At 39.0% G+C, this 27,598-nt stretch overlaps 1 protein-coding gene across 4 annotated transcripts in view; it reads right to left on the bottom strand.

Annotated features, from left to right (window-relative positions):
* Window positions 1-27,598, bottom strand: part of SPAG9 (sperm associated antigen 9) — a 60,383-nt gene that overhangs the window by 19,463 nt on the left and 13,322 nt on the right. For 2 of the 4 annotated variants that reach the window (XM_030462003.1, XM_030462002.1), the window contains exons 3-12: window positions 22,771-22,841; window positions 14,373-14,467; window positions 9,117-9,270; window positions 6,070-6,280; window positions 5,482-5,581; window positions 4,293-4,414; window positions 1,237-1,294; window positions 857-1,009; window positions 714-765; window positions 152-282 (exon numbers count right to left, since the gene is read on the bottom strand). In XM_030462003.1, coding sequence (XP_030317863.1) covers window positions 152-282; window positions 714-765; window positions 857-1,009; window positions 1,237-1,294; window positions 4,293-4,414; window positions 5,482-5,581; window positions 6,070-6,280; window positions 9,117-9,270; window positions 14,373-14,467; window positions 22,771-22,841 — 1,147 coding nt within the window. Of the gene's footprint in view, window positions 1-151; window positions 283-713; window positions 766-856; window positions 1,010-1,236; window positions 1,295-4,292; window positions 4,415-5,481; window positions 5,582-6,069; window positions 6,281-9,116; window positions 9,271-13,515; window positions 13,692-14,372; window positions 14,468-22,770; window positions 22,842-27,598 lie in introns of those variants that run through there. The other 2 variants (XM_008494472.2, XM_008494470.2) reach the window with 1 other exon arrangement.

A 27,598-nucleotide genomic window follows, 5' to 3' on the forward strand; every position in this document is an offset into this window, starting at 1 on the left:
ACATAACTTCACAACCAAACTATTCACGGGTACCCAGAGAGACAAGCAGAAGGGCAACGAAGGCCTCAAACTACCACCAATCTGCAGGTAAAGCTCAAAAGCTTGTCAAATCCAAGGAGCCTTATCAAGGATTTTTAAAAGAGCCTTTTACCTGATCATCTCAGTCCATCGGACAGCTTCCTGAAGCTCCATCAACCTCTCCTTATACTGATTTCTCTCCATCAGCACCCGGGCCATTTCCACACGAGTAAAACGCTTCCGCTGAGCCGTGGGGACATCACTCTGAGCACACAAAAAACCAAACATGGGACAAACAAAGGAGCACAGCAGAGCCTTGCAGAGTCAGCCCCTGCCTTCAGAGAAGGGTCACTTTAGGGCACAGTTCCACATTCCAAATCATTTGGGGCTTGGTAAAACTAGCTCAGTTTTCCCTTCTTCTCCTCCCATCCTTTGCATGTAGTATAAACTGAATAAAAAACAGTTCTGCAAAAAGAATGTGACACACAACAGTGGGCAGAGAGGAAAGAAAGAAAACTAGGCCTGGTCAGCTTAAATTTACTTCTGGTCTTTAGGCCTTTATGTTCTCTATATATTGAGGAATTCTACCACTGCTTATAATAAGCAGTATAGTAGCACCCACTAATCACATAGAAGCTTCTAATGCCCCATTATGGATTATCTGTACAAAAATACACACACACACATACACCTACATCATCATCCTCTTTAGCTTTCTGTCTTGCTTCCTCTGCTTCTGCACGAGCTCTAAACACAAAATAAAAAATCGTTGCATTAGATGCCACAGTGGTTTGGGAATTTTTTTCCTCTTTTTTCACAACCACAGAATTAAACTTACTTTCTCAGCTCTTCTTCCAGTTCCTTGTTCTTCTCTTCAAGCTTTTGTTTTGCTTGTTTTACAGCTTCTAATTCACCTTGTAGTACATCCTTCTCACAGGTCAATTCATCCACCTTTGCTATCAAATCATTCTTCACTACATTCAGTGCATTTCTATATAAACATTTAAAATACACCATTACAAGGATGATTATAGTCTCATAATTTAGCTTTACACTGATTTTATTCTTGAATTTGAAGATCTACAAATTTCTTACATAGACCATACTTACACCACCACCACTCTTAGAACTAAAAGTACATTTGTATGTGATTCAACTCTATAAGGATTTAACAAAGCAACAGCAGAGCAGTATTTTTAGATACAAATTCTCACTCACTTTGTCTCCAACAGCTGAGTGTTTTCCAAAATAAGGTTTTCAACCTCACGACCCATTCCTTTTCAAAGAAAACAAACACAAGGTTAGCAGATAAAACAAAACAGCTGAATTTTAAGTATGACAAACTTGTCAGAAAACCTGTGAGCTATCTGAATTTTCAGGACCTACCTTCTAGTTAACTTCCCCCTCCACCTTCTTCCCAATCCATCTTCAACTTAGGCCTAAGGCAGCCCCAGTGTTCTAACCCCAGGCTCCTGGCCAGCCCTACCTCCACCTACTCTGTATATTTTGAAGAGCTTACAGAATCACTATGTCAGAAAGCAAACATGGCATTCCTGGGGAAGTATTAGTGCACAAGAATTTTAAATTGCTCAACTGTCTTTTATACCATGTTAGAAACAAAAGTTATCAGTTACAGACACAAGACATGCTGAATTATAAAGCTCAGATTGTTAAAGCCCTGAAGATTTCCCCAGAGCAAATGATACCTTACCAAAGAAATTATGGTCTTTAAAGCCCATGCATTCCATGTAGAGCAAAAACAAGAACAAGAAATATTTCATGTAAGGTGTAGAATGAGTGAAGAGCAGTAAAATATTTAGACTTATGAAGTAAGAATGAATTAAAACAAAACCACCACAAAAAATCTGAAGTGGAACATGATGTGATTTAAAGCAGGATTTATGCAAAGGACAGATGTTAAGAAGTTAAGTTTGTCACAACCATTTCTATTGGTTAGACCTCTTACAAAATGAGGAATTTAATAAAAGTCTCTCATTTTCTGTGAAATAATTTAGAAACACAATACTTGGAAGAAATGCTAAGCCATTCAGTAAGAGTTTCTAATTAATATGCTACCATGGAAAAAAGTGAAGTTAGCTCTTCTTTTAATCATTGCAATATTATGTAACTTTCTGGAAAAGAATTTTTTTTCATATTGTTTACATGCCTAAAATAATGTAATTTGAAAGGTTTCAAAATTATACTTTCAGGCAGCAAATAATACTTTTACATATAATTACCACACTGATAATGACAGAAATTATGCTAAATCAAGATTAACACACCTAATGGAAAAGGTATGCTAATGGGGGAAGTATTTTAAAATACTCTATGAACACAATCTTCTAAGCAACTTTAGTGACAGAAGATATTTGGATAACAATAACTAAGCATATCTAAAAACAGACATGCAAGTTCCCTCTTTGGAATTTCTCACTGGGTTTTGGGTTTAAAAGTAAATGACAGTGAGGGAACTTAGATCAGCTGTTGTGACTTTACCAGTATCTGAAGAAATCCCCTGCACTAGGTCACCAAGATTTTTTTATGTAAGTGGCTCTTGCTTTTTAAATATTTTCAGTATTCAAAGATAAAAGTATGTAGGATCACTTCCCAGCAGGTCTCAGGATCCTTTATAACGCAAGAACAAAAACTAGAAAGCCAAAAGAGCAAAGGCAAAAAAAAATAAAACAATGTTACCAAGCAGGGGAAAAATGCAGAGAATGTATTTAATGAGAGCAGCAGCCAACACCGCCTAACTGCAGAAGCAACATATTTCAAAGAATGTGTTTTTTTTTTATAAAAAAGAAGCATACACACCAGAATATTCCCCTGGGTATGCAGCCCAAGAGAAAACAGATTAGAGAATCCCAATTAACTACTTTTGCAGAACTCCAAACTCAAGTTTAATGTTCACTTAGAACAGATCCAAATGCTTGTAACACACCCACAGCCCTGGATGCAGATGTGGCTTTTCAGTAACACAGAGTAAGTAGGACAATGGTTGTGCTCAAACTGAAATGATTATATAGTAGAACTTTCAGACCAACACATCCTGCATAATAAACCCAGTTACAAAGTGTTCATTTTGCACACACCTCTGTTTCTATCAGTGGTTTTACAGAAAATGGTGATGAAGTCAGTGACAAACATTTGATCCATTATACTAAAAAGATTATTATTTTTGCCCATGGAAAACAAAGCATTATTATCAGGAAGTCCTGACAGTACTTGTTTTTAAACACTGTATCACATAGCTAAGGGATGGAAGTTATTACATGTTAATACTTCTCCAGTATTTGTATTTTTTCATGCAGAATGTGTCACTGCAAAAGTTTTGGATACAGTATATTCCAGCAAGGATGTGATGGTCCTCACTGCTCAGGATTCAAAGCAGCAGAGGGTGACAAGGAAAAAAACATCTCTCAGACTGGAGACAGGCCCAGTAGTCCCAGTGAGTCCTACTTGGCAGAACTGTCACCTACTTGATGTAAAATAAGTTCTACTGAAACACTGAACAACCAGAAACCCAGACTGCACACTCAACAGTTTTAAATATTATTACTAACTATCTGCATTTCTGTCAGGTCAGATCACAGAAGCAAACTGCTGATTTTCCACAAACAACTCATTTCTAAAACACACAAAAGTTGCACCTGCATTATACATTTCACAGAACCCCCTCATTATTTCAAAGAGAGGCCTGAACACTGATATGTCCAAAAATACCTTGTTATTCTTTTTTAATGACCTTTTTCCTCCAATCAACTCATATTTCCAAAACACATTTTATTTAGTCACACAAAAGTAGCAGCAAGCTGCTTGGAGAGACAAATGTCATTTGCCCCTCTTCTCACTTAATGGTTTGATTCTCAAATTCCCACTATTCTACTGCAATTCTTTCTTACAAGTTAAATTCCATCGAGAGGTGACAAAGTCAGGCCATTACAGATTAGACATAATCTGAATTAAACCACAAAATTAAACTATTTCAAGATAAAATAATCTTTGCTCAAGATAATAGTTGTGTCAGAAAACACATGGGGAAGCCTGAAACAGAGAACAGTGTAAGATGTACCCCAAAAGATTAAGGCTGATACTATTATTTTGAAAGAAAGAACAACCACTTGCTTCTGGGGGTTTTTTTGCATTCCAATGACCACCTTAGGATGATACTCAAAAGATCTTAATGCAAATGAATCCTAACAGTAAATCCAGCAGGAATAATTAAGCAATCCACTAACAAGAAAAAATCCTCTTTAAATAACCTTTCTTACCCAGTAAATCTGCACCTTCATCCACATCTCCAATCAGGCCAGAGCCAGCAGATGACAGCTCTTCAAAGAGTGACTCCGTATTTCGGTCAAATGCTTTGTTCTCTATGCCTTTTGTAGGAGTGCTGTTCATAGGAATAAATCCAGACAAAGCAGGAAGCAAATATTAAGAACATTTAGAAAGTTAAAAAAAGCACATTAAAGAAAGTTTTCTCAGTTTTTACCAGTAGTTCATTTGTTACCCCCAAGAAAACAGAAGTAAAATTTTTAGCAGCTTTCAGTTGGCTCCAAGTCCTAGGCTGCATTTGCAAAGATCCCAAAGGTAGCTGCTGATATTGAGCTGATCAGAATTTTAATAAATTAAAAGGCATCAGGTTTTGGCATAAAGTAATTCTGACCCATCAGGACTTAGTCAGCTCAAATGTCTAAAGAACATACAGCTCAGCCAGACTGGAAGTCATTTAATACAACAAAAATGCAAGAGAACCAAATAATCAGAAAGCAAAATATTCCTCTGGCCAGAAAAGGGGCTTCTTTCACAGAAAAATCATACACCATTGGCATTCATTTAAAAGGCAATTTTTTTCCATCTCATCAGATGAATGAAACCTACAGACCCTAAATTGTTTAAAGCTTGCCTAAAAGGCACCCCTGTTGCTACTAAAACAGCACTTGCCTTCTTTTATGGGGATTTAGAGCTTCTGAAATAAATGTTACCCTTCACCAGTAAAAATCTGCAAGAAAGCAGACTCAGGCAAAAGCATTCTGCAAACACCACCATCAGAATCTGATAAATAAATGATGTAACATTTGCAAAGTCAGTCATAAATCCAGATTTTTAAGATATAAGTGAAAACTTATGGACCCAGCTTGGAAAGTGCTAGAACCTTTAAAGTTTCATCTAGGTATAAAAGGCCTTTTGGTGTAGACCCTTTACTTGCAATACTGAAAGAATAATTAAGCATTCTTAGATCAGCTGCAACATGAATATTCATCAAGTGTAGCAACAGAATGAAGAACTGCTGTTTGCACTTAAAACTACCTGAAGAATTTGGGGAAATAAGGTCACAGAAGTAGGAGATTCATTATATTATACATTATCTCAGTCTGCTAAAATTTCTAAAAAGTCAAAGGTTAAAAACCAAAGTCTCTAAAATTGGTTACCTTACTCAAATCCCAACACTCAACCTACCTGGAACCCTTATATCCACTGAGATCTTTATCCATATCCAACTCTGGAGTTGACTCAATGATTGCCTGAACTTCAGATTTTTCTTCATTTTCATTTCCACCTAGGGGAAAAGCCAGAGGTATGTTTTCATCAAATATAAATCACCATGATGTATGACCTGTAACTGTTCTTAGCCAATCACCAAATTAGTAGACTTCTGTTCAAAGACTTATCAAGGTAATTAAATGAGAAGACCTATGGATATTGACATTCTAAAGCAGACACTGACATTTCTTAGTTTCTCCTGAATTTAGCTAAAGTCATCCAGCTGTAGTTATTTCCCACCACTCTGCACTCAAGAAACCAAGCAGATATCTGCCATCTCATGACATTGTGTCAGGCTGAGTGACACTCCTGATGATTATAAGGACATGCCTTAGATAATTCTGATTCTAGAAAATCTGAAGCCACCAATAAACAGACTTGTATCTCTTACCAATATTGTGTACTCCTAAAACTACTGAGTAAAGAAACACTTCTCATTTGTGTAACAATAAAGATTAATTCATTAAATATGAGATACAAAATCAACAATTTAAATCAGCTTACCAGTGGACACATTTCTTGTCTCTTGAGCTACCTGTACTTCCATATTCTTGCCAGCATCCAGCTTCTCATTTGGCATATTGGTGTCCTTTGCAAGCCCTTCAACATCTTCCTTTTGAGGAGTTTCAGCAGGCAGTACCTGTGCATCTGAAGCAGCTGTGGATGCTGGAGTAGTGGATTTTGAGCCTGCTTGGCTAACATCAGAGAGCTCATCCTGAAAGTGAACCATTAAAAAACCAAACACAAATTATTATTATAAGAGTTAGGCATACAAACTAGACAACCAACACCAAAATGACTGTATTTTACTGAAGAATATGCAAATGCATAGAAACTAGAATGAAAATAATAGATTTCTTTGCCAAATTTGTCTTTAAACTCTGGCTGGTTTAATTCTGATAAAAAGTGAAGCTACATAAAAACATTCCCTGATTTTTAATACTTATGTTTTATATCAATTGCCAATTATAACAGAAAAGCACCCTGAAGTTATAGTTAGGTCCTCCAGACAACAGACAGCATTCCTATATTAATCCTTCAAGCTGCACCTTCCCAAAGCTGTTGTAGAATGTTTAATTGCTCATAACGCACAGGATGCCTGAAAACATCTTCTTAAAAAGTTGATATTCTGCAGCAGTGCTTCAATGTCATCCATGGGACAACAAGAAACAGCCCCTTCTGAAAAGCTGATTCCTGGCACGACTTTACATTGCAGTGACACTGTCACAAGAACCAGCAGTACAGCCACTACCCCAGCTGCTGCACTCCCAGTTATCATCAGCACTGAGCACTTTGTGTGTCTGAGGCTGGCTGGCTGTGTTTAATGGATCCAGAGGCTGATAACACAGAGTCCTTTTCTGAACCTTGCCTCCTTTCATTCACATCTTGCCCCTCGTTCATGACCAGAGCCAAACCAGTACCCAGACATCCTCACTGTGACTTAAATAGCACAGAACAATGAGCAAGATCTCACTGCAGGTATGAAAATCAATTGCTCTGTTTATGCAGATCTTTTCTAGCTCAGGAAACCTGAATTTATCAAGAAGAAAACAGGTTTAGATTTTGTACTGTATGAATTCATCATACTGCTAAGACCTCTACTTGAGAAGGAAGTGAAACTGAATTTTGAGGTTAGTTAAAAACCCCAAAAGACCTGCATATAGACAGATGTTCTCTCATTTGCATCTAGTATAAGATTACAAACAATTGAAATATCTAAATTTTTGCTTTTGAAACTTCCTGGAAATCTTTTAGTTTATGGAGGCAGGAAGGAAAACACACATTTACATATATCAGCATAAACATAAAGCTTGCATCCTATAGTGACATCCCCACGTGAAATCTGCAAACCCTAGACACAACATTAAGCACTTTAAGACCTGCCTATCAATTACTTCCAATTTTCACCCTTTTTCAGTACATTCCAAAATAACCAATTATTGGTAGTTGGCCAACTGCCTTTTGAATTGGTGAGTTCAGCCACTGGGTAACAATTCATACTTCAGCAAGCAGACACAGAAGGGAGGAAATGGTACCCATTACTATGGGAATCTGGAGTTCACACGAACAGGGAATAAAACCTCAACAGAGTTGTTGGCTCTGCTCAGACATTTCTACATCTTTGTATGCCAAAAGCATCCACTAACTGATGCAGCACAGACTGATCACTGACTTTCACACACAAAGCTGAAGAAAAACAGCTTGACAGAACAAGAGAAAAGTCTTTTCCTTAAAGGAATTCCAAAACTGATTCATTTTACATTTCTGACTTGATTATCTGCTGTATTTTTTTAGCTAACTCTTGGAAACCTTACAGATCAAACTATCACAAGTGTTTGTTCTAGGACTAATGAAAATGAAAGGCAATTCCATTAAGTGACAATTAATCAAAATACCTCAAAGCCTAAGCACTTGAAAAGTCAGTGCTGTGTTGACTTAGCAAATTTGACTTTTTTGGCAATGTTGCCAGAAGACTTTTCCTGAAAAAAGAAAGATTAGTTGAAAAATTAGATCATTAAATATGAGGAAGTAGCAGCCCATCTGCAATGCTTTGCAGAAACAAGCAGAAGAGGATGAACAGTACATTTTAGACCCAAATTCCTGTTATCACTTCTGTGTGTTTATAATGAACCATAACTGACACCTCCCATTATGTCAGTATGACCTCTAGATGGTTAAAAAAAAAAAAAAAAAAAGCCAGGATTCCAATTATGTCTGGATAGTTTTTAAATTCTTATCAGGTTAAAATTCCCCTGCCAGGTATTGAGATCACTTAATGGGAAATTCCCCTCAGCTGTGTGACCTTTCAGAAATAATAGTATATCCCTATTCTTCAAAAAAACATCATCAACATAAAGATACAAGGAAGTTTTACACATTCTGGAGCTCTTAACCCTGCAGATGCCTCCTCCTGCTGTGCTGCTAGTGCAGCCTCGTTCTGACTGCCAGATTCATCCCACTCCACCACCACTCCCCCATTTTTCTATTTCTGCAGCTTGTTCTGTGCAACCTTCTCAATGCTGGAACACAGAACAATTGCAGGAATTATAGCCAAGCTACATGTAAGGGAAATCATCATCACAGGCTAATTTAGGAAAGTTAGGTCATTCTCAGCTCTGTGGTATACCTACACTATAAGTCTGATAGTAGGCAGAGGCTGCACCGAGTAGTGCCTGTGTAGTAATCAAAGCTTTCCTTCTAAAAGCACATTAAACCAGCAGCCTGGTTTACAACTATCTACTTACATATCTAATGTGTAAGGGATACATGACTGACCTTTGGAAAGGGTCCTTAGCCAGAAAGAGAAAGCTCTCTGCTGTGAGTAAGAGGAGAACTAGCTGTAGTATCACCCATTTGGAAAATGCAACTCAAACTCTGCTCCTTCCAGTAAATAAGTTCCCTCAAAGCTCATTTTCCTAAGCAATGTACTTGTCTTACACCAAGATGACTCAGGGCTTTCCCTCCTCCCCTTCAAATTACTTTTTCTGTTTTCATCTGTTTATGGGAGACTCTCTTAAGACCCAAGGCAGCAGAGCTGAGCACTCACTCACCTTTAGGCTGGTGTGGGACCGTGGCTGGCTCAGCTCAGGGAATTTCCAGTGCTCGGATGCAGGAGTTTCCCCTGCTTCTCTCTGAGTTTCAGGTGTAAGCAGTGCATCTCCTGGAGGCAGTGGGAAGATGCCCAGTGATATGGGACGTTCCTTTCTGTGTGAAGGAGAGAGACAGACAGCTTGCATCAGGCATTCAGGTGATCCACAATTTATTTTCCTTTGCAGTCAGCAGGGAAGTGGGTAAAATTACAGGTCCAAACATTCATACTCTATGCTCTAATAAATATACAATGTGGCAGTTTGTAGGGCAGCACATAATAATTCCTCGTTTCACATTATTTAATTACAAATAGTCTGTTTCATGGCTTTAGGCAGCATTGATTGCACCAAAGCCAATCTATGGTAAAACAAGTTCTACAAAAGTGGAACACAAACAAGAGCATAAGATGAAAATGTTTCCTTATTTCAGCTTAAATTACAGTTTTCAGCAGCCACTCTTAAAAATCTTTGCCACTTTAAATTATTTTTTTCCCCAACATAGAGTACCACATAACTTCTGCAACAGCCAACAGCAAAATCATTAACTGAAGTATTTGGGGAAGTTGTAAACAATCAGTCTAATATCCAGGTCTTCTCAAAATTAATGAATTATTTTTCTTCTGATCATAACTGAAAACATCTAGGTCAAGGAATTACCAATGTTAAAGCCAGTCTAGCCAAACATTGTGTAGTTTTAAACAAGATTCTTCACTCTACTATACCCTAAAGCTGCCCAAAGCTTGAGCCAGTAAGGCAACTGCCTTCATTCCAACTCTTCACCATCTCTGCTGTCTTTACTACTTCTCTAGGGCAAACAATGCTTGGAAATGCCAGAGCTGCATATAAAAAAAAATAAAAAATCCCCAAGTCAATCTTGCTGTCAGTAGTGTGATCAGGGAACAAAAAGAATAATTCTTCCTGATAGTGAAAAAGAAGAACAATGTGTAGAACGCCATTCATAGGGTGCTACCACCAGCCCTGAAAAGGAAATATATTAGTCAGAAATAAAAATTGAGATAAAGCAATGTAGTCTGGATTGACAGGAAGCTGAACATGAGCCAGCAGTGTGCCCAGGTGGCCAAGAAAGCCAATGGCATCCTGGCCTGTATCCGGAACAGCGTGGCCAGCAGGTCCAAGGAAGTGATTCTGCCCCTGTACTCAGCCCTGGTGAGGCCACAGCTTGAGTCCTGTGTCCAGTTCTGGGCCCCTCAGTTCAGGAAGGATATCGAGGTCCTGGAGCAGGTCCAAAGGAGGCAACCAGGCTGGTGAAGGGACTCGAGCACAGACCCTATGAGGAGAGGCTGAGAGAGCTGGGGGTGTTCATCCTGGAGAAGAGGAGGCTCAGGGGAGACCTCATCACTCTCTACAACTCCCTGAAAGGAGGTTGTAACCGGGTAGACGTTGGTCTCTTTTGCCAGACGACTTTCAACAAGACAAGAGGGCAGGGTCTTAAGTTGTGCCAGGGGAAATTTAGGTTAGATATTAGAAAGAATTTCTTTACGGAGAGAATGATCCGGCATTGGAATGGGCTGCCCAGGGAAGTAGTGGATTCTCCGTGTCTGGAGATATTTAAAAAGAGACTGGATGTGGCACTCAGTGCCATGGTCTAGCAACCGCAACAGTGGTAAAAGGGTTGGACTCGATGATCTCTGAGGTCCCTTCCAACCCAGCCAATTCTATGATTCTATGATTATTCAGTCAGAACAACAAAACAGAGAAAAAAAGGACTGCAATCAACTAGCATAGTTTTAAGTGCACTGAAAACAGAAGATAAACATGTGCACAAGCAATGAAAGAAAACTGCACTTCTTGAGGAAGCATTGTCTGTAAGTACTCTGCAGAGATGACCCAGCCAAAATACTAAGATTGATTTCACATTTTAGCATTATAAAAAGTCAAATCACAACCACATATACTTTCTTTTGCAAGGCTTTTCACAAATTAAACACAATCTAGGCAGGATTCTGTGCAGAATTAGTATCTGCACGTAAGTTATATGCAAAAAGAATGAAAGGGAATGTTGAAGAGCAAAAGGAAAAGCTAAGCACTTGTCTAAATTGTTAGGGTCTGCTTGTTTTGTTGGGATTTTTTGTCTGCTCTAGAGAAAATGTAATCAAGAAGTAATTGTATTTAGCAATTAAGCAGTAAACTCTGGTAAATTTTATATCACAGCCCTCCCCCAACATCTGAGTAGCAAACAACTTAAACTAGCAGGAACTTTTCTAGAACAGTTGCACAAAGATGCTGCCAGTCACAAAAATCAGTCACAGTTCATGTATCTTGACCTTTCACAAATATTATTACATGTTACATTGTTTCAGAAGTAGTTTTAAAAGAGCAGTGTAGACAACAAAGCAAGTGAAGCAAAGTCAGAAAGGATTACAAAATAAAAAGCATCAGATACTGTTCCAGCATCTGCAAACTAACAGTGTCGAGATGTCTTAATGAAAAATAGCCACAGAACTACACAGAATTTGACACCAACAATTACCCCTATTGTAACAGGTTCTGTTTTTCTTTAGATTTCCCACAGCCCTGATGCGTGTAGAGAACAAAAGACACACCACACAGGCTTAGATTATGTTAAAAGAGAGGCTAAAACGATTTCATTGGTTAAGAAGTCCAGCAACAAACAAAAAAAAAAAGAAAAAAGAAAAAAAAAAGAAAAAAGCTTCCCTTCAATGGAAAAGAAAGGCAGTGATAAAGCCTGCATTGTGAAGGGTCCTTTGCTGGGGAAACCGCCAGGAGCAGTGGTTCAGGGCAGACAGATTTGCTTTACTTGCAGGGTATGCCACAAAGCTTATCTTCTTTGTAGTCTTCAGAACAGAGAACTGAAACTGAATAGGTACCAAAATAAAGTTCCAAGCTGACATTTTCTTTTTTTTTTTTTTTTTTTTTTCAGAATAGTTTTAAATAAATTTAGTAATTAACCCGTTCTAACCTGCTAAAACACAGGTCAGGTGCACTGCAAGACTCAGCAAATGAAGGTTGGGAAGGGAGCTTATTTTGGAAATGAAGGGCATTACATGCATGTCTGCATTAAAAGAAATTATCTGACTAAAGCTGAAGTAATTTCAACTTATTTCACTGGCAGTTGACTGGAAAGCAAAGATTCCCTTCTACTCCCCTGAGGTCCAAGGAGTATCTGAAAATACAACCACGAGGCATAAAGCAGACACGTGTTTTAAAAGCCTAAACTAATAATCTGAAATGATGTATTGAAGCATTTATAAGAACCTTTAGGATAAACAACCAGTGCTCTGTTCTAAAATCTGAGTAGTATTTAAAAAATAGCAGCTCTGCTACAATTAAGTTTTTATCCTAAATTATTTTCTTTTTTCAAATCAATAAAAGACTAAGGAACAGAGTTCCAATTCCTGCAATTCCTAAACCAAATTACTAGAGGTGGGGAAAAGCATATCATCCCCCAAACCATTCAAATCCATTAAATGATAGGCTTTAGACCTTTGAAACAACCCTTCTGTGCTCAGAAACCCATAGTAATGTGTACTACCATATCAAGTCTACATGCATTGCATTAAGAAAAAAAAAAACACACCATAGATCTTTCAGAAAACCCTATTCCCCACATTTTCCTCTTTTGTAAATAAAGTTTGCTATTAAATTTACAACCACAGTTAAAATATGTCAAGTTTTCAGATCAGAAAGCTGTATTTAAAAACTCTTCCAGTTTTTTCTCCATTTGTAATTCTAGTACTAAACCATGACAAGATTACTCATGGTTACAATATTCTAATGCATCTCTACTAATGCTCCACACAACTAGGACACATGAAACATAACTTGAGGGGGGACAGACAGGGTTGGCAGCTTGCCATACAAGTACAGAAAAAGAGAAGAGGGTAACATTTGGCTGAACAATAGTGAATAGGCTTTAAGAGCTCTAATGCTTAAATAATGAAACATTTTTTTTCCCCACCAACCAATAATTTTTTAAAAAAATAATGTGGTTGACTAATTACTATGGCTTTGAGCAGATCATAAATTAACTGTTCTTACATAACTCTTGATTTTAAAAAGTGAAATTTAATAATACAAGGCATCAGACAGCATAAATGTATGGCTACACAAGATCAGCCAAGTACCTGACAATACACTGAACAGAAGCTTTATCCACAACATTATCACAGCTTTTTTTGCAAGTTACAATACACGAGTGTAACAGCTTTCCAAGAAAAAAAAAAAAAAAGATAAACTGACCTTGTACTTGCTTAAATAAAAGGCAATTTGAAAATCATTTGAGATTTATACATAATTTACATTTCTAACTGATCCTTGCTCTGTGTGAAAAGAGAAAGCACAGCTAAAGAAAGGGCCAAGGTTCAGTAGGTCAGAGTACCTGAGTATCCTTGGTAGGTTCTGCGTCAGAGCTGGCACCCCAGTGGAAATAGAGAAGTGCACAAGCAGCAAAACAGAGAGGGACACCAAGACCGCCGAGTTAATGACCACCGCCCCGCCAACGAAGCCAAAGACAAATAGCAGCATGCACCCAGGATTCATGGCTCTGTGCTGGCATGGTGAAACGCCGGAACCGAGAAGGCTACAGAGGGGCTGAGGGTGTATCTTTGGAGGCAAAGTCTGTCATTCAGCCGCTGCCACAAAAACAATGCCATCAGCAGCAGCTTTCCACTCTTCTGCAGCAGCTCCAGAGCAATGACATCACCGCTCTCCTCCCCCTCGCCGGCAGCCGCCGCGCTCCTCGCAGCATCTATGCAGCGACGCAGAGACACAGCCAGCCCTGGAGTTTTTTCTCCCCTCCTTCCAGGCAGAGTTCATAGGCTAGAAAGCTCCAAAATCTGCATAATATATTCCCATCGAGCCCCGAGAACAATCAGATGCCTCCATACGCACCTTCACCCACCTGCGCGCAGAGCCGTGGCGAGACGGCAATCATTTGGGGACAGGTGCTGACATTTTTTCTCTGCCTACCCAAATGCAAATGCTAAAAAAAGCTGAAATCGTTTGAGGTGACTGCACGAAGTATTTCTCAACGTTTAGCAGCACAACAGCAAAAGCCTCTTTCGACTGATTTCTACACCATTCTCTTAACACATTCCGATCACACAACAAATCTTTCTGATTCAGCCAAACCGTTGTTGTAGGATTAAAGAACAAAGTCTTGCAAACACAAATGAATGCTTTTTTTTTTTTTTTTAATTCTTTCATTGCAGGGTGAGAGCATAATAAATAGCTTACCTAATTCTACTGTGTGGCGTGGATTCTAGCTGATCACCCCCTGTTAGCTGATGAAGTTTAGTTCTTTCCAAGTGCTCCATATAATTGTGAATCATCTGTTTAAAATGAGAAGAGAAACAGCAAGGAATATTTAATGCCACTTATTTTTACTACAAGTACACAAATCTTGGCCAATACAATATAATCTTCCCCTGTAATGCTAAAAAATAGCAAAAGCATTCAGAAAAAGCAAAGAATTAGATAAAGAAAGAAGCACAACTACACAGTGTGTAAAAACCACAAACCCCAAGAGAAGCCCACAATAAATAAAAGAATTGGAGCACTTACTTGTGCATTCATGCACAGGAAACATCCTAAGGGCACACAAAGTGCCTATGATATTACAAACAACAGTTTTGAACTGAAGTGCCACATTCAAATCCATCTCAGAGGCTGTTTAAGACTTCTGTGTCCAATAGATGTTAGAATTTACTACATGACATTTCACTACAGCCTAACTGAAAGGTCAGACAATATGTACCTCAAATATTAAATACTATGATTCTACAACCTAAGAATCAGGTTATTTCCATACACAGAAACACAAAGCCAGTATAACTTCTCTTTTTTACTTCCAACATTCAAATAAACTTAACCTATAGAGACTAGAGGAAGCTTTGGTTTTAAATTATCTAGACTGACATCTCAAAAAAAAAAAAAAAAAGGACCAAGTGCCTGTGTATTTTTAGCACTCGAGAAGAGCTTTGCTTCCTTGCTCTCTTTCTTTCAAGAGACAGCCACAGGCCAACACACTGACTCCTGCACTCATGACTTATTTAATGAACCCTGATCCAAGCCAGCCAAAGGATGCTGCTGCTCAGATGTAACTGATCTGGGACATGCATGGGGAGAAGTAACAGGTATCACTACATGACTCCAAAAGGTTAATTTGGACATATGTCTTTAAAATGAAAACTGGGAAAGCCTGAAGAGAAGCCTACATGACATTTGGTATTTTTAGCAATTCTGCACTCACAGTCAGAAGATGAATAGAGCACCTGGAACAGAAAGAAAAGAAAGAAATCACAGGTGTACTGCAGAAGGATTCAGTTTACTTTTTTCCTGTGGCATATTCAGGTCACTTCTCAAAGGCTTCCTCTAGAAAAAAAATATACCTCTTCTGTAAAACTAATTTCTTCCACTATTCTAGAAAGGGTATACATGTTTTTGGAATAGCTTTATTAACAGGTATTTTATTAACAGTACAACCAATATTACACACCCTTTTATTTTGGGGGCAGTTGCATACATTAGGACTGAATCCAGCAGGACTTGGAAACCTTCATCTCTGTGCTACTTTCAAGCCAGGGCTCATGTGTCCAAGGCCAGAAAGCTCAATCTTCAGATGTTACTGACTTGAGTTCACAGCAGCTTCTCCACAAACACTGCTTGCCAGCATTACCTTTATATAAATATATATCACTTAGTCCAAGATAAGCTGGTACACTCAACCAGAATAAAGATATCCTGATGGATGTATATCCTGTAAATCAGTAACTTACATGGTAAATACTGGTTACAGATCCTGGCTTTCCCAGCATTCACCTGAACTAATATAATTCAGAAAAAAAAAATATCTTGCTATTTTTAGAGAATGATTACATAATACACTTTTAGTGCTGTCAAAAATTTATCCTCCAACAAAATTATATAAACAGTGTTTACTAGGACTATCTCATTTGCTTTTTGATTTTTTTTAATGCTTGCTCATACACAGCAGCAATTAAAAGAATGGAAAGCTCCATCCTCAACTATTCACATTTCCTGTTTTTTCTGTTTCTACCAAGCAACAAAGTTAGGTGTTTCAGCTAAGCAGTTTTATACGACAGGTTTATTATAATGCAAATTAATTTAGAAATTCCAGGCAAAAAATCTAATGCATAACTCCAAAATGCACAGCAGACCACTCTGTATCCTGTTCCCTTATCTGGGAGGGATGCACTACTGAACAGAAGCTGACCTACCTGCTAACACTTGGCAGCACAACAACTGGTTTCTTGAAGCAAAATTTTAAACAGAATATCTGTGATGTTTTTTAACTAGAGAACAGAAGCTGGGTAGCTAGTAGCTTTCCAGAGATCAACTAACACATGGGAAAAAAAGAACAGGGTCAGTAAACCCCATACAACTTTCATGTTTTGCAAAGTACAGGCTTTAACCTACTTTCTGCCTTCAGTAAACAAAAGAACAGACTGAAGGGAAATGTCTCACCATATTTATTACAGACATAGAGAGGACAGAGGGCAGTTGAATTTAAAGGACCATGTGGTTTACAATGGTTCTGCAGATAAAATTATGCTCATGGTAAAAACGTAGATCCCAGACATCACCATAAGACATGAAAGCTCTAGGGAGACAAAAATGAGATGAAAACCCAAATGTGAGCATCACCTGCAGTTTCTCTGCAGACCCAAGCTATACATGCTTGTGGTGTCCCCCAAATCAGAAAAAGGTGGTACCACCATGTGAAGTACACACACTGCCTCAATCCAGGGTCTCAAGGGTAGAAGTTGACAATACTGGAATATTGTCCAGAAGGGGTAAAAGTTCCTCACCCTCCTCCCTACTCATGGACCAGAGGGACTGTGCAGCTGATGCAGAGTCATGAGAGACAGTGCACAGATGCTCAACTTCTAGAAATCAGTTTAAAAGTTGAAATAATAAATCCTGAAGCTTACTGGGAAGTGAACTCACTGTGACTGCTCATCTACAATAAAATTTTGAAGGATCCATGCAAAGCCATTGCAATTTGAAAGAGATGACCTCCAGAGATGTTTTCAATCTGAATTACTCAAAGTCTCAGCCTATCCTTGAACTGCCACAGTGATATCAAAAAAGTCTAATGAATTAAAGCACTAGAATTCTCAGCATTCCAAATCTAATAAAAAAATAAGTATGTTTTTAGATTACTCAGCTATCCCAAGTAAAGAATTTTAACGTTACTAACAATTTAGAAATAGATTTAAATGGATTTAATTGTTCTCTACACATCACAATTCTTACTGAAGCTACTGTAAAGGTCAGATGATAAACAAAGGACTACATCTACTACCTTTCTCTTCAGTAGAAGTTGCAGTCAATATTTAATCACCCATAACCTTTTACTACTGACAGCTCACCTTGGTGCCCCTAAAGTCCAGAAATATTTTGAGTATCACCAATTGTTCCAAGCAAGACATCATAAATATTGACCACTTCAGCACTGTTGTAATTAAATAGTGCCTATTCCTACCCTTACAATTACAGCCACTCCCAATGCACACAAGCCTGATACTTTCCTTGTAACAAACAAATGTGTATATACCATGTTGTGGTTATTTTTACCTGCACCTTTTCCTTAACCAGGTTGAGAGCATCTCCTTTATACCTTCCTCCCTCTTTTACTCCTCCTTCATTTTTGTGTCAATGCCTGAACTCCCCCAGGAGAGGTTTCAGTAATTCTTTTGCTGTCAGAACAAGCTCCGTGCTCCAGCCGTGGCTCTTCATCCTGCAGATCCAATCAGGCTTGGCACAAGTGGCTCCTCCCTTTGGGAATGTGCAATCAACTGTGTATATATAGATCTTTGTGTCCCACTTAATCTAGATTTATTAAGGTAATAGATATTTCTAGAATCTCCTTGATTCAGTACAGAAGTCCTAAACATACTTCCATGTAACTACTTCACACCTTTCAGGATTTGTGGTGAGCTGGTCACCTAAGTAAAAGTATTATTCCCACTGGTGAAATGGCTGCATCTTTATCCATACACAAGATGTAGCTGCTGGCAGCTACACCACTTTGTAAGTAAATCCAGGCTCTACACATCAAGCTGTTAATGCTTAGCATAAGGCTTTAGAAAAAACTGTTTGCTTGAACAGTTATCTGAAGTGTAATCTCAAAACCACTACAGCTGCTACCCATGCTTAGCCACAATTTTAACCAGACATCTCCACTTAACTTTCTCACCCTTTTTCCCTACAGAGGGACCTGCTGGGGATATCTGTTTATCCAAACGAACCTGACAAAGTCCATTCCCGATGCCAGAGACAGAGCTTGCTGTTGTCACATTGTATCAGTGCAAAACACTGAGAAACTTCAATGGCCCAATTATGCTTCATTAAACTAAGCCCATATTCTGTGTGTCAGGGAAAGAGATATTGAACCATCTCAGCCTTGTGTTTCCCAAAGCATAAAAATAATCACTTCTTTTAAAAAAAGTTTTCATTTGGAAATCTGTGTGGATTTCTGTGCAAAAAACCTGTGCTACAGGTGTCAGTCAACTCTCAAGTAGATGCTGAAGTACTGCTTTGCCTCAGTTTCCTGAGTAATACATGTAAAAAACCTTCAGCAAAGCCTTTAAAAAGCCAGTGCCATAGTTGAAGTGTGCCCCATTCACTATGAAGAAAAAGAAAGACAGACCCTTTACTTCCTACTCAAAGGGTTTGCTCTAGAAGTCACTAGCACTGCACACAATGAAGAATTTGGCCTAGTGGGTCCCAAGGGAGTTGTGGGACAATTTCCACCCCATCTCTTCCTTCCTGAAGAATTTGAGTCCCAAGTAGTGTCTTCAGAACCTCTGATAAAAAGCAGCAACAAGTATGTGTGGAAGATAGGACTGCTTTTATACAGGTACTGTAACAAGTAAATTTTCTATAAAACAGCACAGTATTTGAGATAAAGCTCAATTTGACTAACAGAATTCATATCTACTTCTACAAAGCAAAGGTTCAAAGATACTTGGATCAGGCCATGCTCAACCACTCAACTTGCTAGCACGCTGGCCTGGTGGCTGTATGATTACTTTCTGCATCTGGCCCTTTAGAGCCAAAGAAAGATGGAAATAAGGCTTTGCATAGATTCTAGAAATATAAATTTGGGAACTCCAGCATACTGCTTCATTGCTCATCTGTTCTGAACACTGAAACAGAGGAAGATCAGCACAAGATTAAAATATGCTGTGAGCAGAGGAAAGACAAAGGACCAGAGGATGTTAACTAAGCAGGAGATCACAACAGGGACTTAAGAACAGATTCAGTCTGGGATCACACATTCTGTTCTTACTGAAAAGTTGATCCTCTTCACTACCTGCTACATTCCACCTTCCAATTTGCCAGCTCAACTGCTCAGGTTATCATGCCCTAATCCATTTAAAAATCAAGCCAGTTAGCTCAAGCACAGCCTCACCAAGGGAGGAAGCTTAAGGGGATATATTCCACTCACACTCATTAACTCATCTCCCACTCGACAGAGAGCAGCAAGACAGATAGAAGCTAATTTAACAGAAGGGTGAAGAAGCCTAAAGCTTCTTCCCAAGGCTTTAACAAATCAAGGCAGCCCTGCTGCCTCTGCTGCTGCCAAGACACCTTGTTGCTAGGGCAGGCTGGTGCCCTGGAGCTGCAATGCAGAGCTGTGTCTCTGGCAAGCTGAGCTCCAAGGAGCAGTCCCAGCACTCGTCACAACGCACACGGCGGGCGAGGGATTCAGTTCTCTGCCTCCCATCACTGGTGTAACTTCCCTTTGCTTAAGCAGTTCCAGCAGGTCTTGGTCCATTTTGACTGAAAGTGTTGAGGTGAAATTCCTGTGGGCTACTGAGCCAGCCAGCTGGCTGGGCAGTGATCTCCAGCAAAGAGGAAGCCACAGGCAGGTTGGGTTAGTGTTGAAAGAGGACATGGTTACAGAGCCTCAGTGAAGAGTTGGAAGAGAAAGACATCCAAGTCTGAAATTCTAAGCTGTGAATGAAAGAATAAGAGGAGGAATGGAAAAAAACAAACACCTAAGACATGCAGAAGAGAGAAAAATAGCTAGAAATTAAGTTTACAAAAAATGCAGTCCTTTAACAGGACATCTGTCCAAGTAATCATTGCCAACATCCTAGAGCTTAAAAAAAAAAAAAGTGTCTTCCTAATGTTCTATTCATTATTTGGTCAATTGCAAGAAAAACAATTGCCATTTCATTAAGTACCAAAGATGGATCACTTGCAAAGACAATGGTGAAGCTGGTTCAGAAGTATTCCCTCCCAGAAAAACATGGAAGTAAGAACTGTTTCAGAAACAAAAGCTATCATAGTAGTATTGAAGCCAATGAACTTTATAACTAATGCTTAAAGTAGGTTGGATATTTGCCAAATTATCTTGGTGTAAAAAAGAAGTTACTACCCAGTCCTAAACAACTAGAATTTGTTGAGAGAGAGGGAAGCAGGAAATCACAAAGGAGATGGAAGGCAGGTACTATTATCAGACAGTCCTTCCCAGTTCTCAGGGATTTCAATCCCTGTGTGTTAAAACACACCAGCAATCAGCACTGAAATGCTGACCTCAGACAGTCTGACTAAAGCAAGGTGCATCAGGAAGTTCATACTTTCCAAGATTCACAATGGTCTCTAATTGTGCTGAAAAATGTCTTTGCAAATGAATAGAAGGAATATCTAGCTAACTTCCTGAGCTTAGCCACAGAGATGCTCAAAAGCCTCCAAATCTTTTACAAACAATCATGCTCCCAGGCAGCTTTTCTTTGCCCTTAGTACCCAGCCCAGAGCTGAGCCTTTGGAATCCACAAACCCATTTTACTCCATCAACTCTCCATGTGCTATGTGGGACACACTATTTTATTTCAGCAGCTGCCAGATGGTGGTCTAAGAATTTTTGGCTACCTTTAGTATTGTGTACACATGTCATCTAAAGTCAGATACCAGAATATTCTCAGGCAAAAGCAGAACTAAACTAAAGGTTTTTTGATTTAGAAGCTAGGTGTCATAAAGGGAAAGAGGTGGAAAAAAAATCCTGAGACTGTGAACCAAAGAAAGAAGGAAGTAAACATGCTGAAAGGGGCACAGAGAACATTAGACCTGATTTTAGGAGCATGGAGATATGAATATACTATGTTGCACTGCAACTTGTTCCTTTATGAAGAAAGAACATAGTCACCTCAGTAATAATAAAGGAACACCCAAGGAGACACCCCTCCCTACACCAAAGAAAGTGAATTTAAGATGTAAAAGCATTTAATAAATTGGAATCAAACCAGTAGAGGTTGTTGTCCATTTTGGAGCAAAACCTACGTAAAAAGATATTCAGAACATTTCATTAGCATTGCAGTGAATCAGTGGTGCCCAATACATTAATTATCTTGAACTCTGCAAAACAGGATTCAATCAAAACCTGTGCCATTTTTATTGTCACACTACCCATTGGTTCTAGCAAAAATAAACCAAAGCTTTGCAAGCACACAGTACTCGGAAGTTCTTCCAGTTCAAAAGGATGTAAAACTTGTGTGCAGCATTAAGGATTGTCACTTGCACTTAAATTTCCAATTTTCAACACATACAGCATTCTAAAGGGACTCTAGTTACAAACATGATCTTAAATACATTAGGATTTCAGCAAGTATATTAATATTTTTACTTGAGAGCTGCAGAAGTCTTGTCACACAATAAAGAGCTACAATGCTGGCTGTGGTTCCACTGAGTAACCCACTCATCATTGCTAAGGAAGTGTTAAAGGTAACCAAATCCAACATTCTCTATTTACTTTTCCTTTCCCCACTTGTGGCCTTTTGAATTAGGAACAGTCAGTATTGCATTCCTCTCTTTGTTAGTGATGATCTAAAACCTGCTGACCTTTCAAACAAAGGCAAAGCAATCAGACTAAGGACAACTGTGCTCAATACTGGGACTTCAGATTAATTGGAATTATTCAGGGAATTCAGTGTTTTGCTCACTGAAGTATACCAGGTAGGCATTAAGCATCCCTGCATGGGAAATATGATCTGCTACTAAAATTCAAAGCATTGTAAGTCCCTTTATTCTGCAAAACTGATTTTAATGGCGTGGTTCTTAACTAATTTAACAGACAAACTCAAATTTCTCATCTCCATTAGCTAGCAAACACTGTTTTCAATAGCTATCAGTAAGTATGGCAGAGAATTCTTTTAATGATTAATCTCACTAGGAGGCCAACTTTTTAAGCTATTAGTTCCTCCTTCAATGGTACAAGCAAAACCAACAGAAAACTGCTGGAAAAAAGTACTGAGATTGCAATTTCATTTCTATTTGAAGTTTGTTAGTGTGGCTAGAAGAATTGCCTTTGTAATATAGAAAAACCCAAATTCCTAGTTTTTAAAACTTTTGAGTATTTGACAAAGCTATAAGATTGACAAACATGTAATCAACCTAACATCAAGAAATTCACAACTTGGAGGTGAATGAGAAAAACTGCAGAACCAAATGAAGCCTGGTTCCAACTAACATTAGCAACACAAACATCCAAGCACCAGCAAATAAGCCAAAACATCCAATCCTTTTCCCAATTGTTCACAACACAATTTTTCACAGATCCACATTTTTACAGATACCCTGAATTCATCTTGGCATAACAACCTACCTCTGTATGTCTTGAATGAAGTGCATTGTATTCTTTCTTGAGTTCTGCTTCCCTTTCCTCAAGTCTGCTAACTGGAAGAAATTAAAAAAAAAAAAAAAGTTAAAATTAAATTCATGAATTCTGGTAAATGACACTGACTTGCCTAGGAGTCAAAAACCAGATGAGAGAGAGTATTCTTAGCAGTGAACAGCAAAGAGCTAGCTAGATAAAGAGTATGTTGGTTCTTGTTCTTCAGCTCTCAGCACTTGAGCTCCAAAGGTGTATCAGCAGCAGCACAACCTTATTACTTGGTTGTCCTCATAAAAAGCTCAAGTCCTGTTTTCCCTAAGTGACTGCAAGGCTGGTGAGAGGACCTCACACTGACTGGGAACGTTCACATGTGAACATGGAAACCGTAGGAAGTGCAGGAGCTGTGTGGTACAGTGAGGTCCAGTCCTGGATGAGAACTCCAGTTAAGGCTCTACACTGGTTTCCTAGAACATAACCACACAATCTCCAGATGTGTTTAACCAGGACAAACAACATTTTTTTTAGAACACCTTCAAATCATATGTTGCAGTACAGAACTTAAGACCTCTGCTGACATTCATTCATATTCCACTGAGTGTTCCAGCACTAGATCCAGGGAGGGAGAAAAAAGCACATTTGAACATTTCTGAAGTTATTCCAAGAAATTAAAAACACATCTAACATTTAAAAGACAATAGGTCTAAAGTCTTCAGAAGAGATGAGCTGGAACAAACTGGGATACACCTGTACAATAAATAGGCAAAAAATCTAAAAGAATTCAGAACTTGATCACAATTGTTTTTTCATTCAAAAAGAAAAATTGTTTTGCTGCTTAAATGTGAATTGTGTCTGTTTAGGAATTTTTGAGCATGGTATTTATGTAACATAAGCATGTGTTTCAAATTCTATAACTGAGCTTCTCTTATTTCACTTGCCATGTTTTAAAAACTCTTGGGAAACCAAATTTGTAGTAACCCATCTCCAGAGACTCCCTGCCTAACACACGTTATCTGAAGACAAATGCCAACCTCTTCTCTGCCATTTGCCTGTTTTTGTATTGACAAATGGGTCTTCTGAAAATTAATCCTCAATATACCATTTCTTTTTGTTCTGTTTATTTGTATTGTGGCACAGTGTTTTATTTTAAGTACATTTCAATTAAAAAAAAAAATCTTTGACAGAGTCAAACAGTGGAACCAAAATATATACATGTCCACTCACTCAAAACTGTATAAACATTTTTAGCTCCTGATCTAATCTTGCTCTTATAAGAACATCAAGTTCCTTGACACAACCTTTTGCACCCCATCTATAAATATCTGTAAAAAGCATTACATCAAATATTATTTATACTAATGCAAGATGAAACACTTTCATTTCTACACTGTTATCAAACAGAACAAAAGCTCTTCAGGTCAAACAGCAGTAAGTGATGTACAAGTGTTTATAGCACAACATACATAAGATAGAGTTTACAGCATAATAAATACATATTTTTGAGAGGCAGGACACAATGATATCTAATGAATGGAAGGCAATAGATGCTTTAAGCCTCCTCATACATTTAAAGAGATTATATGGAAGCCTGTGGTAAGTGCCTATAGAAACAAATGTCAAAATTTATAGTTACAAGGCTTGACATAACAATTTTATCCATAACCTCAGTTGGACTGGCATTCTAATCAGAAGTATTTACATTTTATAACAGTTGACTTCAGAGACATCTGAGCAGCACCCAGAGCTTTGGCTGCCCACACCCCATCCTGCAGCAGCTGTGCCCATCTCTGGCCTTGGCTTCATGGTAACCAGCACCCTTCCCCACACACCAAGGGCCTGTGACCCTTCCACCGTGCTAAACCTGCTTTAGGACAGGCAAATAGCCTGCAAATCAACAGTGCAAACTGCATGCCTAATTGGCTTCATGTTTTGTGAAACCTGCTCCCTCCCCTGGAAACTGTGTCCAAGCAGGCGGCGAGGCTGTCAGCCCTGACCCAGCTCAGCTCCCACCTCCCCTGAGACACTGCTGCTTCATGCTGGATGGGGAAGTCATACTTCAGTATAACCTCACCAGGAACTTGCAAAGAAACCATGGCAATCCATCCCAGTGGTGTTTGGCATGCTGGTGTCCAGACAGTGCAGCCAACACTGGCTCCTAAAGATTCATTCTATCCCGTGGATTCTGGAAGCAGCACTTGACACAGTGCATTTCATGAAGATGAACACCACATCATGTGGACTTAAGCTCTGTCAGGGGAGGTTTAGGTTGGATATTAGGAAAATTCTTTACAGGGAGGGTGATCAGACATTGGAATGGGCTGCCCAGGGAGGGGGTGGATTCTCCATCCCTGGAGGTTTTTTAAAAGAGCCTGGATGTGCCACTCAGTGCCATGGTCTAGGAACCACGTTGTGGATTGTGGTTATGGATTAAGGTTGGACTTGATAATCTCAGATAATCTCAGGTCCTTCCCAACTTGGATGATTCTGTGATCAGGTGTTACAAACACTCTTTGTAGCTGTCCACAGCCTATCTTCATAAAATGCTCAAAAGTGCTTCCCCCTGTTATGGACACAACAAACATTTCCATAACAGTTGTGCTTTCAGTTGTGAAGTACACCATTTCTTCCTTCTATGGCCCAATTGTAAATAGTTCCTTAAGTCAAGCTGTAGAAGACAAATGTGCATAGATACTGGTAGTCATAGTCAAGGAAGATACCTTCATTAAATCTGATAACTATTTTTGTTACACACAAAGATTAAAGAAATTAAGGCCCTAGAAGAGATAATTGACAACAGCATTTCTGGAATTCACCTGGATCTGTGTAACATGTTACAGTCCTACAGCTGGAAGTTTCAGTCAAAAGTAGATGTACACTAAGTTTATATGTCCCAAACAGATACCACACTAGCAGTCTTCAGAACAGGCCTCTCCAATCCCAGCAGGATGGCACACATCACCAGAAATCTATTCTACCCAAATCCTGCCTCAAATCTTGAGAAAGCAACCAACAGAACATGCTTCCCCTTTCCAATTCAACATTGTCAAGGAGATATCACAAGCTTTTCCCTAAGGAACAGAGATCACCACAAACTTGAACACAGAAGATACAAGGAGCTAGTGAAGAACAGCCAGAAAATCTCCTGATTCTGGCCTCACAACCTTGGGGAAACTTAAGTCATTATTAAAGGTACAATCCCATCAGGAGTAACAGGAAGCTCAGAGCAATGAAATAGGAGACAGAAAAGAATGCCTTCCACTAGCACACACAAGTACATTAATAACAAATTGTTACCAGTTGCATTTTACTCCACCAGCAGACAAAAGAGTGGAAGTCTGGAGCAACCCTGATAACAACCCCCAAAAGGAGCAGAGCTGGCTCTGTCTGACAGACATTGGGTCCACGAAGTGGTAACCAGAGTAGGTTCCCATCTATTCCACTTACACAACAATACAAAAGCTCCTCTGGTATTCCAGTCTATATTTTTTCCACTAAGGTGTCAAACACTCAATGGGCAGATGATAAAAATCAGTTTGATATACATCCTAAAAGCAAAATACCCACTGTCTTGTCACAAGTCTTTGTAACACCATTATAGTCTTGTTACATCATGGAAGATATTACATTGTGTCGTATATTACATGTGCAAAATACAACACACAACAAAAAGGTTTCACTACCCATGACTGCAAGTCTACATTTAAAATCTGTAAAGGTCTTCCAGCATCATGAGCATGAGCACAAAATGCAAATATTTTATGCTGATGAGGACACATTTCACCAGGACAACACCACAAACTAACACCTAGGGTCTACCTGCAACCTTCTCCAGCACTGCCAATATCCTAAAACATTCAGTGACCTGTGGTACCAATCCTAATCCAACTTCTCCCAAATCAAGCCTGAAAATAGGAGGTTAAATGTTACTAAAGAGAAGCCTCTGGAGATCCTGCCTCTTGATGAGCATTACAGCAAAGCTGTCCACCCTGCCTGTTCAAAAATCAGAGCTTACCTCCCAAGTCTGATGGCTTTTACCCAGTTTGGAACACCCTCCATCTGTATGTTGTCCTCTGCCTCAAACTGCTGATAAGCCTGAAGGGGAGAAAGAGAAACAGACCTGCTAGAATGCCAGATCCAACCAGGAGGAATTGCCTTCAAGAGGAATTGCAAGTTCCTGCCACACAAGCCAGGACAGAGGTGCAGCTCATCAAGGAGCCTTTCCTAGCACTAAGACTGTCTGAAGCTCTCCCTGGACAGCTTTGATCCAGCTCCATTCCTAGAAGCAGGTCTCATGCCAAAGTTAAGATCCAAGCAAAATCAATCCAATGATTAAGGAGGCCCATATGTACTTGCTAAAGATCAGACACATCAAGCATGGATTGGAATAGGGATTGAAGCTATCAAACAAGTATTTCACCTGGAAGAGGTAAATCCTGGGAATAAGCAGCACAGAAAACGGATTTGTAAAAAAGCTGATCAACTCCTTGGCAAGACCCAGATTTTCAAGTAGCTTTTAACACTGAACTACAGGTCTAGTTCTCAGTCAAGAATGCTGTGCTGATAGCAAATATCTCCACATACAGCTGCAGGGTCTTATCCCTGATACTTCTGGACTATTCAAGTATCTGCTATGTCTCACACCCACAAAATCCTTAATTTATCACCAGAAACCTGACATAAAAGTTAAAAACCAAATCTCCTTAAATATTCTGCTACAGCCATTTGATATCAAGACATCCATATGCCAAGAGATCCCTAAGGAAAGTTGAAATTCAGCTGAACTAGGATATATACAAGCCAACTTCTAGCCAAAATCAAGTTT

Source organism: Calypte anna, chromosome 18 (genome assembly GCF_003957555.1).
Source record: "Calypte anna isolate BGI_N300 chromosome 18, bCalAnn1_v1.p, whole genome shotgun sequence".
Taxonomy (NCBI): Eukaryota; Metazoa; Chordata; class Aves; order Apodiformes; family Trochilidae; genus Calypte; species Calypte anna.